We start from the raw sequence: 13,607 nt of genomic DNA on the forward strand, positions 1-13,607 counted from the left end.
GATCTCCACTCCGCACTCCCCCCATCATTCACTATGGTAAGATTTTTTGTTCTGATGATGCCTTACACCTGATCCCCTCGACACCTCGTGGTTGCATAGGCTGGTGTGCTTCTTCCATGTGGGCTTTGTTGCTTCTGAGCTCGATGGCCAAAACAAATATATTTTGTAAATGCAACAAAACTGAGTATTCCTCATTTGTGCTAAAAACGTAATGGATTCATAAGACACTAAAACAGCTCCTACTTGCTTATTTCAATTTCCAGTGTCTTGCTCATTACTGATTGTCAATAAATGCTCAATTATGGCAAATTGAGGTAGATTTTTTATACATATAAATTCATCTAACTGGATTACATTTATTAGCAAAGCTGATACCTGAAAAATAAAATCCATAACTATGATTGAATCCAGTAAGTGTGCAAATAATGGCTATTGGTGTAAATTTACCAAAAGTTACCAGTAAATTAAGAATGCACTATATAGGAAGAAGGACTATTTATAATAGACAAACTTTTAAAAGTCATAGTTTACAAATATGATATAGAAAGGGTTCTGCTGTTAATCAAGTGATGAAAGATTGATGTTTCACATAATTAAAACCCCTGATGAAATTGCAAGTAATGAAAAATCTGGAAAACAAATAGGGAAAACATAGATTTATGAGTCCATATCTTCCTATGACTAATTTTGAAATTTGAAAAACAAATTTCAAAAGAAGATAAGAACTCTTTCTGAACACATAAGATGCCTAACCAAAGAATTGAGACAACTCTAATAGTAATTCCTATTTCCATCAACAAATGCAGAGCTTTGTCATCAATATTCATCAAATTACAGAGACAATTATAACAATGACAACAAAAAAATTTCAATTGCCACTTATAAAGACATAGTGGAATTAATTATTTTTTTATGTGCCACATTTTCTGGGCATCTCTCTAACAAAAAATATAACTAAAAAGTCGCAATCTGTATCTATCTATAGACACACATATGTGTATTTATATATGCATAAATTTCATGTGTGCCTGTGTGTTTATGTGCATATATAGCTATAAAAATCTAGCCTTCATGTAAATTACTAGAAGAATAAAAATGCATATTTCTCAGATTTATTATTTCTTACATGTCTTTGAGATAATTGATAAACACATTATCAAGAGAAAACAAAAAACATCTGAGTTAGTTAATTGTGCCAGCCTGGCCGATAATCACACGTGGGGCTGATTGAAAGGAGGAGGGATAAATGGGTGGTGAAGCCTCGCCTTTCTAGTTCTCAGGTCTCTTGTTTTGTGATAGTTGCACTGGGTGCAGCTGCCTTAGCAGTTCCCTGCTTCAGCTTGCAAGAATGACTTCCTACAAGACATCCCAAGGAGAAGCTACATGAACCTATCCCGATGCAGCCCTGGGTGCTGGAGCAGCCGTGTGGAGACCCCTGCTAGTGCTGAGATGCTTGTTCGTTCACTGACTCAGCTTTCCTCCTGCAGTCAGCATCATTGCCTCTGTTATGTGAGGTGGAGGACTTTGTGGACTGGTGTTGGGTTAATGGGTTAATGTTGGACTTGTGGGCTTGGGCAGCATTGGGTTAGAATATTTTCATGATGCACATTTTCTTTACATAAAACTCTCTTATACATGAGTTGCTGTGGATTTGTTTCTCCAAAGTACCCAGACTAATACAACATCCTATCATATTGCATTCTCAGGAACTGTTTCAGGAACTGTTTTGAGTTATTCTGTCTTGACAGCCTGCAAAATTTCCAAAGGTTAAAGGAAGATGATTGTTTTTCTTCCTTACAAAATTTAGTGGGGGTATGTAAAAGCAGATTAAAGTATGTCAGGCCCTTTGAAAGAAAACATTGCTCTTCTTTCAAGAAGGTTTTTATGAGGCAAAAAAAAAAGCATTGTAAGCAGTTCTGAAAACATAACTGAAATGCAATTTGATAAATGGCTTCCATCATCCAAGCCAGAGCAATGGAAAAGTATGCTATCAGCACTTTCATCAAAGGCACTATTGACTCTTCTTTTTCTATTTCATTTTACTATGATTTTTTCTTGTTATGTATTCAATGAATGATGGGAGAAACGGATTCCTTACCCTGTGATTGAGGCATGATGGCACCTGCTGGCAACAATTCCTTTTCTCCATCTTGGCTGGTGCTGCCGCTGCCTTCACTCCCGCCATCTCTTTCCGTCAGTCTGTCCACCATGGCAATGATGCAGTTCAGGCTCTTCCCCACACTGGCCCACACCCGATCCTGAAGAGAGCATTAGTATCACTAGACGTTTTTACTGAAAACACCACATAGAGCATAATCACATGAATCTGTTGTCTCTAAACCTGGAGGAAAGAACCAGTGGAACATGCCTGAGTGAACAGCTATAGAACTCCCATTAATTTGGCCAGACTCTGGATACCGAATACATGTAAGTCAATTTTCTCTGAATAAAACAAAGATTAATTGTGGCATCCCTCTTATTCAGTACAGCATTTGCACACTATCTTTAAAAAAGGATGGACATTTAATACCCTATAGCTCCATTACTAAACACAAACGAAGGCTTTTTAATTGGAGAAATCTATCTTCCTATCCTTAGTGAAAATGCAAAGAAGCACCAAGGTTCTTAAAGAAGGACCATTACTTGCATCAGATATTCTGAAAGTAAGGACAGTCTTCAAACAATCACTATGAGAGTCTTTCAGAATATTAAAATACATATTCCGATGGAAATCTGGATCTCATCAAGTAATAAGATCCATTGGGTAAACCAACATCCAAACATGTTATTGCTGAGCTGATTCTAACCCAAGGCGATCCCGCATGGGTCACAGTAGAACTGAAATCTATCAGGCCCTCTTGGTTCCAATCTTTACAAAAGCAGATCATCATGGCATTTTTTTTATGATGCTGGCAGGTGGATTTGAACCAACCAACCTTGGGTAGCAGCCTTAGGCAAACCATTTGTGCCACTAAGAAACTGTCCACTGTGGAGAAGGATCAGCAAGTTAAGAGGTTGAAAACCTCCCAGATGCTGCTGGCCACAATGTCTGAGGACTTCTCAATGTTATATGGTACAGCTGACAGAATAGGTCACTTGGGACCATTTCTTGTCAAGGAGGTCCTATCACGTAGCAGGATCCTTGTAGGTCTTAAAGCAGTGTATTCCAGTTTGAGGCTTGCACTCCAACTGGAAATCTTGTTAAAATGCAGATTGTGATTCAGTATATCTGGGCTGGAAATGCAAATTCCAAGTAGAGTGTCAAAAAGAAATGAAATGCTGTAAAGCCCTTGTATTGTCTTAGTGTTCTCCACTTCTCTGGGTTCCAATATCCATTGCAATGGCTACACATAAACTCAGAGACACAATGCATGATCAAATGGTTTATTCAGGAAGTTAACCAGTTATAATACCAGTGAGAAATGCTCAGAGTAGTTGTTAATCAGGATATGATACGAAGCTCTAACAAACCTGCTAATAAATACCCAAAGGACATACCACTCTGCTATAAATCTCAACCACGAGGCATTCAGCTTAAGCTTCATAGGTCAGCATGTCCAACTCTCCCAATTAAGTCCCCAGAGGCACCCTACTCCACAAGCCAGCCTCCTGCACAAAAGACTCAGCTTTACTTGCTGCCTGGGTTGGGAAGTCCATCACTCTGTTCCATGTTCTGACTCCTGGTTCTGCTGCTGCTCCTTTGATATTATAACTGTCATCTGGATCCAGGAAGTCCACTACACAGGGATCTCAGGTCAAGAGGGCATGGTCTATTCCTGTCTCTTGCTAGTAATGAGTTCCTTCTGCTTCTGATTTTACACTCAGAATCCTGTTTGCAGTTATTCACAGGGGAATCTATCAGTATCTTCCCCCACCTTCTTACCAGGGTCATGCAGGGAAAGGTGGTTTGGTGGGAGTGAGAGCCTCTGGCTTGAAGAGTCACATTAAATCGTTCACTGCCCCTGTTCTTTGCCACTAATCTTTCCATTTTTAATTAGTTCCCATTTTTCTTTAGGGCAATGAATGGGACCAAATTATTTGATTCATATAAATTGCCATTATATTTTTAGAACAAATTTAAAATATAGTTATGATGGGAACCTGCCATCCTTTGCTTCTTTCTTTGCTCCTCTTCCCACATGCGTATTTTAAATAGAGGCATTGGCTCACCAGCTATCCCTCTAGATCAAAGGACTGAAAAAGGAGTTAGGATGCTTTCTTTGTATCTTGCCATAAACCAGTCCTGTAGTTGGTCCTTTTATTTTTAAATAAATAGACCTATTTTAGTCTCCAAGAATACTACTTAGTGAAAATATAATATTCAATTATAGCATATGTATAGTTTATATATTTCACCCAACATATCTATATGCATATATACACATACATATATATATACATATATAAGTTTATAACTCCCAACTCACTGCCATCAAGTCAATGTTGACTCATAGCAACTCTCTGTGGGTTTCTGAGACTATAACTGTTTATGGGGGTAGAAAGCCCAGTCTATCTCCCTTGGAGGTGCTGGTAGTTTTCAACTGCCAACCATGCGATTTCAGCCCAATGCAGAACCCACTACATCATATGCATACCTATGTCTCCATAACCTACTACACCACATGATACATATTTTGACTTCCCCTATCCCCCAAGTGATGAGTACTTGTTTCTAACTTTAATGTAAAACACAGAAGAAAGAACTATAGCTGAATTAAATTCCTTGCTGTTTTTAAAAAGATAAATTGGTTGAAATAAAACAATCACTTAAAAACAAATGTGTGGGTATGCACAGATGGGCACATTTTAGCTGAGAGGTTAACAGGGACCAGTAGAAATATTGTACAGGCAGTCCTCAAGTTACAAACAAGACCCACTTCCTTATATTTAAGTGTTTCCTGAATGTAATTTGTAGGTAAGCTGATGCAGATGCATATGTCAGTGCAAACAATAAATAAAACTCTTTTCAAGGACTAAAATCCTCATGAGCTGCAAGTGCAGGTGATTTTGCTGAAATATTCATTCTAAGTTGGGCTTAGTTCAATGGTTTTAAAGTAAAGATGATTTCACCTAAGGTTTATGGGAAAGCACCATTTGTTGTTAAATCTGATGTTAGTAATCCAGAAGGATCGCCTGTACATTTAAAAAAAAATAAAGAAAGAAGCTTGAGCTGACATGATATTGATGATTCAAGGGTAGACTTTCCCCTCCCCTGTAGGAGATGTAGTTTAGATACTTGGCCACAGCAATTTATGAACATCCACCACTCATCTATCAGTCTCCACTTGCTCGGTTTGATTAGAACAAGTTTCAGTGGACCTTCCAGATACTAGGAAGAAAGGCCTGAGGTCAACTTCTGAAAACCAGGTAATTAAGACGTAATGAAGTCATATGATCCAATATACAACAGGTCCTGTGGCTGGTGCAACACTAGGTAGTATTTCTTTCAGTGTAAGTGGTGTCACCATGGAAGCTAAAATAGCAACAACTTTGAGGTTCAGTGGTGGAATCGACAACCCATTTTGCATTGAGAAAAGCACATCTCTGGGGAGGTACAGTTATTTCATCTAGAAATTGGAAGGATACCTGTCACCTGCCTACCTCACCATGCTTCAGTGCAAGCTCCATGAAAGGAATTCAGAGAGAGTACTGAATGGCATTATTTCAATTTGTCAAGATCATAGCCAATCTTTATTGGTTTTCCAAAAGGTATCAGATGTACTTTTCATGACCCTGTAATCTTCAGTGTGAAGTATTCTATTAATCACAGAAAATTAATCACAGATAATCTTCCCCAAAGGCAGGTGGGTCTTCCCCTAAAAGATTAAAAAGTAGTTTCTCCTCTAAAGTGATCAATACGCCAATCATAACCACAGATTACATCATCCTGTTTCTTACTTGAGAGAATGGGGTGTCCACCCCTCTGAGTTATGGATTAGGAGAACTCCAGAAGCTTACCTGTTCCAGAAAGAGATGCTGGGACAGGTGAGAAAGCCGAATGTCCTGACATCACTCATATTAGGATTCAGTGAGGTCCTTACATTGTAAAACCACAATAACATAGTTAACGACCTCCAATTCAGAATGTACCTTAGTCACCACCAACAACTGTTGTTAAGGTAATTGAATGAAGAAAAGGGAGTTAAAGAAATAAAGCAACATGCCAGCTAAAACTGGCAATGATAAACTCTGCCACTTATGAGAAAAATGGGAGGGGTGGCCCATTTCAATTTTCCCGATTAAATTTCCATATGAGATACTTTTTCAACCATTTTCTTGTTGCCCATGTTATATTTTGATCACAGATCAAGTGATATTCCACACTTTGTTTACATTAAGGAAGAAGGATGAATCTATTGCTCTTATTCATGCCTCTTGACAGCCTGAATGTAGGGGTACTTAAAGGATGGTCTGATAGTAACCCTTATGTACTAGTCTTCCTTTTCAGATAACGCAGTTTACAGACGTTCCCTGGTTGATGAAATAGCATCTAGCACCAGTCGAGATATCCTTATCAGCCTAAATTAGTGAAGCATATTCATTGTCTAAGACCAATCATTATATAGTAAAGGATTATATGGAAAAACTGGAAAAGCGCCCAGGTACTTAAATGCTAGAAGATATGAGCTGTGGGGACATTGGTTGGAGTGAGGGGGTGAGCAGAACATCTTTCATAATACTAATATATCACACATGCAAAATCAAATACTTTGCTGAAGTTATACTCAGCATCAAATCCCCAAGAGCAGGCCCATTATGCTCCCATCTTTTATTAGGGAGCAGATCCTGTCTAGCGAGTGGCACTCCATTAGCCACTGCTCCCTTCTCCGTCTCTATCTCCTTGTACTGTTTGTACACCTTTATTCTAGAGTAGGCATCTCTAGAGTAGTCTAACATGAAAAATCCGTTCTTCTGTACTGGGCCAGGAGTCATTTAGAACTGTGCCTTCAGTTCAAAGCATAGGACTTGACAGGGAAAAACTTTTGTTGAAAGAAATGAAGGGAAAGAGGGAGAAAAAGAGCACGGGAGAGAGGACGAGAGGAGTGGCCACACTCCAGAGAGAGATGGAGTGCTGCTAGTGATATGTTCCTGATGTAAATAACTGATGGCTCACTTACACCTTAAAGACCAGGATAACAGTTTAATATTATTGTTCTCATTTTTCAAAAGGAATAGGCCACGAGTGAGATAAAGTCTATAACTTTCGATATTAAAATACTAGAACTTGACTGGAAGTCCAGGTGTATTTGATGTCTAGTAGTTCCCTGTGAGTTCCCACGGAGTTGGGGTACAGAGTAGGAACTGCTTTAGGGAATGTTGTCAGCACTTTAGAGACACAACGCAGACGTTCAATAGAGTCCGTCGAAAAGGTCAAGTCCAGACTTGAAATGAGTGCAATGGTAGGCCGCAGCCTGAGAGAGGACTGAAAAAAGCCCAGATGTGTCACATGCACGCTTCAGTCTAAGATGAAGACTGCTGTCAAAGCAGGGAAGGCACAGTCCTGGACTCGCTGCTTGTTCACCTGGGAAAGAAGAGCATACGTAGCCAACCAGCGTTACTACGGGCCATGTCAGGAGTAAGGGACACAATCTGTGCCTGTGACTGAGCTCTAAAGCAGGGAGTACGTTCCTGGGAGAAAACTCAACTGTGTTGGAACAGAGATGCTAAAGAAGGATCAGTAATGTTCCCGAAGATAATATTTGATCATGATGCTTTGAATACTTGAAGTTTCTCTTAAGTGAACCATTTTCCATATCTTTCCCTGTAAAAGTACGCAGTGGAGAATTACCAGCAAAAGCACGGCCCCTTTCTAAGGATGTTGGCTTACTAAACAAATCCACATGGGGCATTGTTTTTGCTTAGGTTGTTGTTGTGGCTCGGGCCTGCTTCACTATCTGTCCTAGTAAAATCAGACAATTACTTTCCGACTGCTCGCAGACGAGTTACGGCTGATGTGTGTCAAGGAGAGGGAAACATGTACCTTCCGGCTCCCAATCACGTCAACGACCTATGAACCTTCCCCCAGAGCCAGACCAATTCGATTCACAGTCACGAGGATAATACATCTATCAGAAAAAAACAACAAGAGCTGAAATGTCTTCTGCAAATCAGTCATCTTTATCCTGTTACCTCTATTGGTATAAGGAGAAAATTGTTGGGCGAAAGCTTTGCCTTTATTAAAGAGAACCTTATTGGTGTCCTTGTACACAACAGCTTCTTCACTACAACCTCACTTCTTGGAGATGAAGTGGCTATTAGGTTTTTCCTGGTCTAGGAGGGCACCAATTCAGTAAAGAACTGGCAGTAAGATTTATTCCATTCTGAGTCGGATGTTAACCTTGGGCCTTATTTAGTTCTGAGTTAGGATTGAAGCTAAAGCACACGTCACACTCAGGTACTAAGTACCAGTGAGCAGCGGTCAGAGAGAGATGAGACCCAGGACAGTGAGCTGGGAGTGGGGCGGTAGGGCACATGGTGCAAACGCAGCATGCCACATGACCATGGACTTGGTAGCAGCAAAGAAGTCCAAACTGCTTTGGATCCTCACCGAAATTAAAAAAAAATCAGCAACACGTAGTAAATGGGCTTTTTTTTTTAAGCCAAGAATATGAAGATTAAACTAATAGAAAGATCCCTGACTAGAGGGAATGGGGTCACCATCTGTTTCCTGGGGGTCTGCTCTGTTGAAAGACAGAAACCACCCCTCCATATAAGACATCTTTCTGAGAAGCAGGAAAACCACTAACCGGATGGCACAATGGGCAAGTCTTGGACTGCTAACTGTAGATCAGCAAACCACACGCTCCTACTTAGAAAGAGGAGGATTTCTCTGCCTACACAAAGTCAGTCTTGGAACCTTACAGGGGCAATTCTCTCTATCCTAATGTGAGCTTGAATCGACTATGGTAGTGCGTTATCAAGGAAGAACCACCACCAGCTGAGTACATCGGAAGTCCCTGCCTGAAAGGATGAAGGCGCCAGAGGCCATGCCAGGTTGAGACCACAGGCTGCGACAAGAAGACAGTGAGATAGAGGACAGTGGAGCAGAGCTGAAAGTAACACTTTGAGGTCGAGCAGCAGGCTGACTTCCTGGCCAGAGGTCAAGGGATCACATAGCTGAGATACCGAGGACAAGAGATTTGTCTGCTGCCTGAGGGGAGGCATGGCTGTGGGCCAATGACTATCCTTACAATAAGGGTTTATTGATCCTGTTAACTTTCCTAATAATACCCCATAATTCTGAGTTTGTCTGTGAGTTCTGTGTGGTCACGCAGTGAATTATTGAGGCCAGCATAGAAGTAGAGTGTCATGGGAAGCAAAGTTGGTGTTAGAATAGGTAAAGAGGGATGTGGAATGGTGGCTTACCTTGATCTCTGGCACATGACAATAGGCCCCGGGCTGGTGAGAAACTGGATTCTCGTTCTCCCTTGCGTAGATAGAGGAGATCAGATTTGGCCTCTAGATTATTGTCACTATGAAGAATATGACTATTATAAATCTATCCTTGTATTGCTAAGTCCAGGAAGCTCTGGGGATATTGTGGGTTAATCACTGGGCTTCTAACTGAAAGGTTGGGAGTTCAAACTTACCAGCTGACCCAGGGGAGAAAGATGAGGCAATCTGTTTTGTAGAGATGTATAGTCTCAGAAATCTGTCCAACAGAGTAGCTGAGATGTTGAATTGACTAGAGAGCAGGCAGTGAGTAGTAAATACCAAGTAATAGTTCAATTAAGAAAAAGAAGGGAGGAATGGATAAATGAGTCTCCATTTGATTTAACTTTAGTGTGGCTTCTTTCTTTGAATCCTTTTAGTATTTTCAATGCATATCACAAAACACCTACATTCTGGGAATACCTTTCAGTATTTCTGCTTTATGAGAACTAGCCATCTGTCTTGAACTAGATGATAAAGCTATTAAGGTTGGGTTCCATATTTTATACTTAATTTATTTGCCCCCAAGTGCCTTAAAAAATTGCTGTGTCTACTGATGCTTATAAAACATCTGGTGATTGACTTATAACTTTAAGAAATTATAATTACAGGCCTCTTTGAAATGGGGTTGAAGGAAACCTCATATTCTGAATGGCTGAGTTCATCCTAATATACTACATCATGATAAATCCTTATATTCAGTGGAAGTATTAAACCATTTTTAAAAAATCAAATGGATTAATTATACTGATTAACTACAGCTTTGAATTTTAAATTGGATGATTGGGTGTTATATACACATCATTAGATAGTTGAACAACTAGTTAAATTATATGAGATTATCATAGTGCTCTACACTCAATTTCAAGAATTAAAAAAAATCAAGTCAATAGCCAATCAGTACACATTTTCTTTGCCTATTCACTATATTATGGAGCTTAAATTTTTTCTATTTAAAAAAATAATGTCTCATTCTTCACCATACACTATATAAAAGTTTGAAGACATGTGGTTTGAGGGTAATCATACTTTTTAAAGTGTGTGTTCATTGCGCACAGGTATATCAAAATGTACCAGACATTGAACCAAGCATTGAAGCATCAATAAAATATAAAAGGGAGATAATGGTATCGAATATATAGCCACAGGAAAATCATCCTTACACTAAAACACAAATACAAAATCTCTTTTAAAAACAATGGCTAGGCTTGGAAAATGAAATGCTAACTTAGCAAGCCCCATTCATTTACTTATTATCTATAAGGGACATTTTGAATTAGTATGTATAAAACACTATGTTATGGGCTATAAAATTAGGGATGGAAAGTGAAGTATTAGCTAGAAGAAGGAAAATCTAGAAAGTGGCAGGATTACATGAATATGTATGTACATAAACTTCTCATTCGGGGTTTCTTTTTCCCCCCATAGAACATTTGCGTATTTTAATGGACAGTCATGAACTTTGCTTAATCACTGTTGCGGACTTTCAAATGGGGTAAGTATTCAGAGTACATTTCTCCCAAGTGGAATGGACTGGGGCAGTGCAGGGATGTCTCCTATCCATCATGGAAACATGCTAGACCACATGTGGTTGCCAAATAGGAGAAGACTGGACAAATTCCCCTTTTCTTTGCCTGTTCTGTTTGATGGGAAGAGTGGATGTCTTCAATGTCCTCTCCACATTGTAAGGTCATAAAACCCAGAACATCCTCCTCTACGTGACTTTGGGATGAACAGGGGAAGCTCAGAGTAGCAGGAAATAGCCAAGCTCAGACAGACACTAGTAAATTGATTCCGACTCATAATCCACTATGTGTCAGTGTAGAGCTCTGCTCCACACGGTTTTCAATGGCTATTAATTATTATTATATGTGGGGGGGTGGGGGGGGGGTTGGAGAGGGATATAGATTTCTAGATCTTGCATTCAGGGTGACTTTGGGTGGGTTCAGACCCGCAGGATTCAGGTTAGCAGCTGACCACTAACCATTTGCACCACCTGGCAACTTCAGGGACAAGTCGTTGCTTTTCCTTCATACGTGCTGGAAAATATCAGAGGACTTTCTGTGTAACCGAGATAGGATTTCTCTCCTTTGCAGCCTGTACTTGAGTAATCAAACAAAGGGCTTCTGCAGGAGTCCTCGAAGACTTGAGCTCTCCGTTTTAATCATCTCTTTTGATTTTGTTTTCATTTGTAATCATTTTCTTGGGAGCACTTACTGTTATCATAACATTCCATAGTTTAATCACATGAGGCAGTGTTGTACAATTGCTACCACAATCAGTTTAGAAACATTTTCTTTCTTCTGGAACTCCTGGATCCCAGTTCTCCTTGGTCCCCTCCCACCCCTCCTCCACCCCTTGGAAACCCTTATTTTATTTTTTTCGTATAGCAGTTTTTCTCTTTTTGCCATATCTGACACAATACAATATAACCATTCACATACAATTCTGTTGCTCAATCCCATCTAATGGGGTTATACAGTGATCAGTGCTATCAGCTCACTATTCCCCTTTTACCACCCTTCACACCCCTCCTCCCTCCTAGTGCCCTCAGGGCACAAATGCTCCTGTTACTTTTTCTGAAGGGTTATCTAATCTTGACTTTCATTTACCCAATGAGCATCTTTTAATATTCTGTGTCCATTGTAAATATCCATAGAAACATTTACAGCAGAAGCCTGTTATTCGACCACCTGACCACCTCAGTACTCGACATAATTGGATTTTTGATGTGAAAAGCCGAGAAAATTTTGCATCAGAGCTCGAAAAAAACAATGGAATCCAACCCAACACACGTGATTTTTGTAAACAAAAGCAGTTTATGTTTTGGTCACTCAGCATTAGTTGGCGTTGTTAGTACACGTTGTTTAAAACTTTTGCGGCAGTGTTCCAAGCATTTTGCTATAATTTTCTTAATTTTTGTGGCTTTTTGTACTGTTTTTAGATAAAAAAGCATGGATCCTAAGAAAGAGCTTTTTGAAAAGAATCATCATGATAAGGAACTGGTTAACTGTGCTATCAATATTATTGATGATCATTTAGTAAACCCTTTTAGGAAACAGTTAAGGAAATGCCAACATCTAACCACATTAGACAGATTTTTTTTCTTTTTTTTTAAGAGAAAGCCAGCCAGGTCCTAGTGAAAAAAGGCAAAGAAGGGAAGAAAAAAAAAAACTCCTGAAAAGCTGCTGACCAGTTGATGTTATGGAAGGGGATTCCCCTTCCAAACGATAACTCTCTCTCCATCCTTCCTCTCCACATCAGTGTCCACAGATCCAGAACCTCATCAGTCTCAAGGTATGGGCCATACTGTAGTTGTTAAAAGCTTTTTAAATACTATGTTTCTTATTTAACTTATGTTATTTAACTCTGATTTTATTTACTTTGAAATTTCTGGGTAATGTTTTGTATAAAAAGGCAAGGTTAGGGTAAAAACTTGGTGGTCAAGAACAGATTAATCCATTTTCAGTTATTTCTTATGGGAAAAATTAATTCAGGACTGCATCGCATCCCATGCTCCTTGTAGAAACGGATTAGCATCGAGGTCTGGGTTTCCACTGTGCTACGTTTGAAGCTATTTGGAGGATGACTTGAATAGCTACCTCAACATTGACTAAAGCACTAGTAAATAAGAATTAATGTGAACACAATGCTGTCTAGTCTTTTTTTTAAATCATTTTATTATTGGGGGCTCTTACAGCTCTTACTACAATCCTTGGTTCAAGCACATTTGCACATATGTTGCCAACATCATTTTCAAAACATTTTCTTTGTATTTGAGCCCTTGGCATTGTGAAACCATTCCCATTCTCTTTTTCTGAGCAGTTCCTCTCCCATTAACTGACCCTAATGGGCCATTAAAATGCCTATCCCACCTTTTGAGCTGCTGTTGTCAATTTGATCACATAGAGAATAAATCTTAAAAGAACTAATGCTCAAGGTAGATATATTTTACTAGTTCAGCTAAACTCTTTTTTTTAAATCATTTTATTGGGGTCTCCTACAGCTCTTATCACAATCGAAACATACATCCATTGGGGCAGGGTGGGGGAGGGGGAATGAGCTGATACTAAGGGCTCAAGTAGAAAGAACATGTTTTGAAAATGATGATGGCAACATATGTACAAATGTTTACCTACTGATGGACTCTGAGTCTCCACTCTTCACTCACCCAC

The 13,607-nt window shown here is 39.5% G+C and overlaps 1 protein-coding gene across 1 annotated transcript in view; it reads right to left on the reverse strand.

The window, feature by feature from the left end:
• Positions 1-13,607, reverse strand: part of INPP4B (inositol polyphosphate-4-phosphatase type II B) — a 459,089-nt gene that overhangs the window by 128,953 nt on the left and 316,529 nt on the right. The window contains exon 12 of the mRNA XM_045293549.1: positions 2,099-2,258. Within this exon, the coding sequence (XP_045149484.1) occupies positions 2,099-2,258 (160 nt within the window). The remainder of the gene's footprint in view (positions 1-2,098; positions 2,259-13,607) is intronic.

Source organism: Echinops telfairi, unplaced genomic scaffold (assembly GCF_000313985.2).
Source record: "Echinops telfairi isolate 266 unplaced genomic scaffold, ASM31398v2 ScPeMD7_2186;HRSCAF=2738, whole genome shotgun sequence".
In the NCBI taxonomy this organism is placed as follows: domain Eukaryota; kingdom Metazoa; phylum Chordata; class Mammalia; order Afrosoricida; family Tenrecidae; genus Echinops; species Echinops telfairi.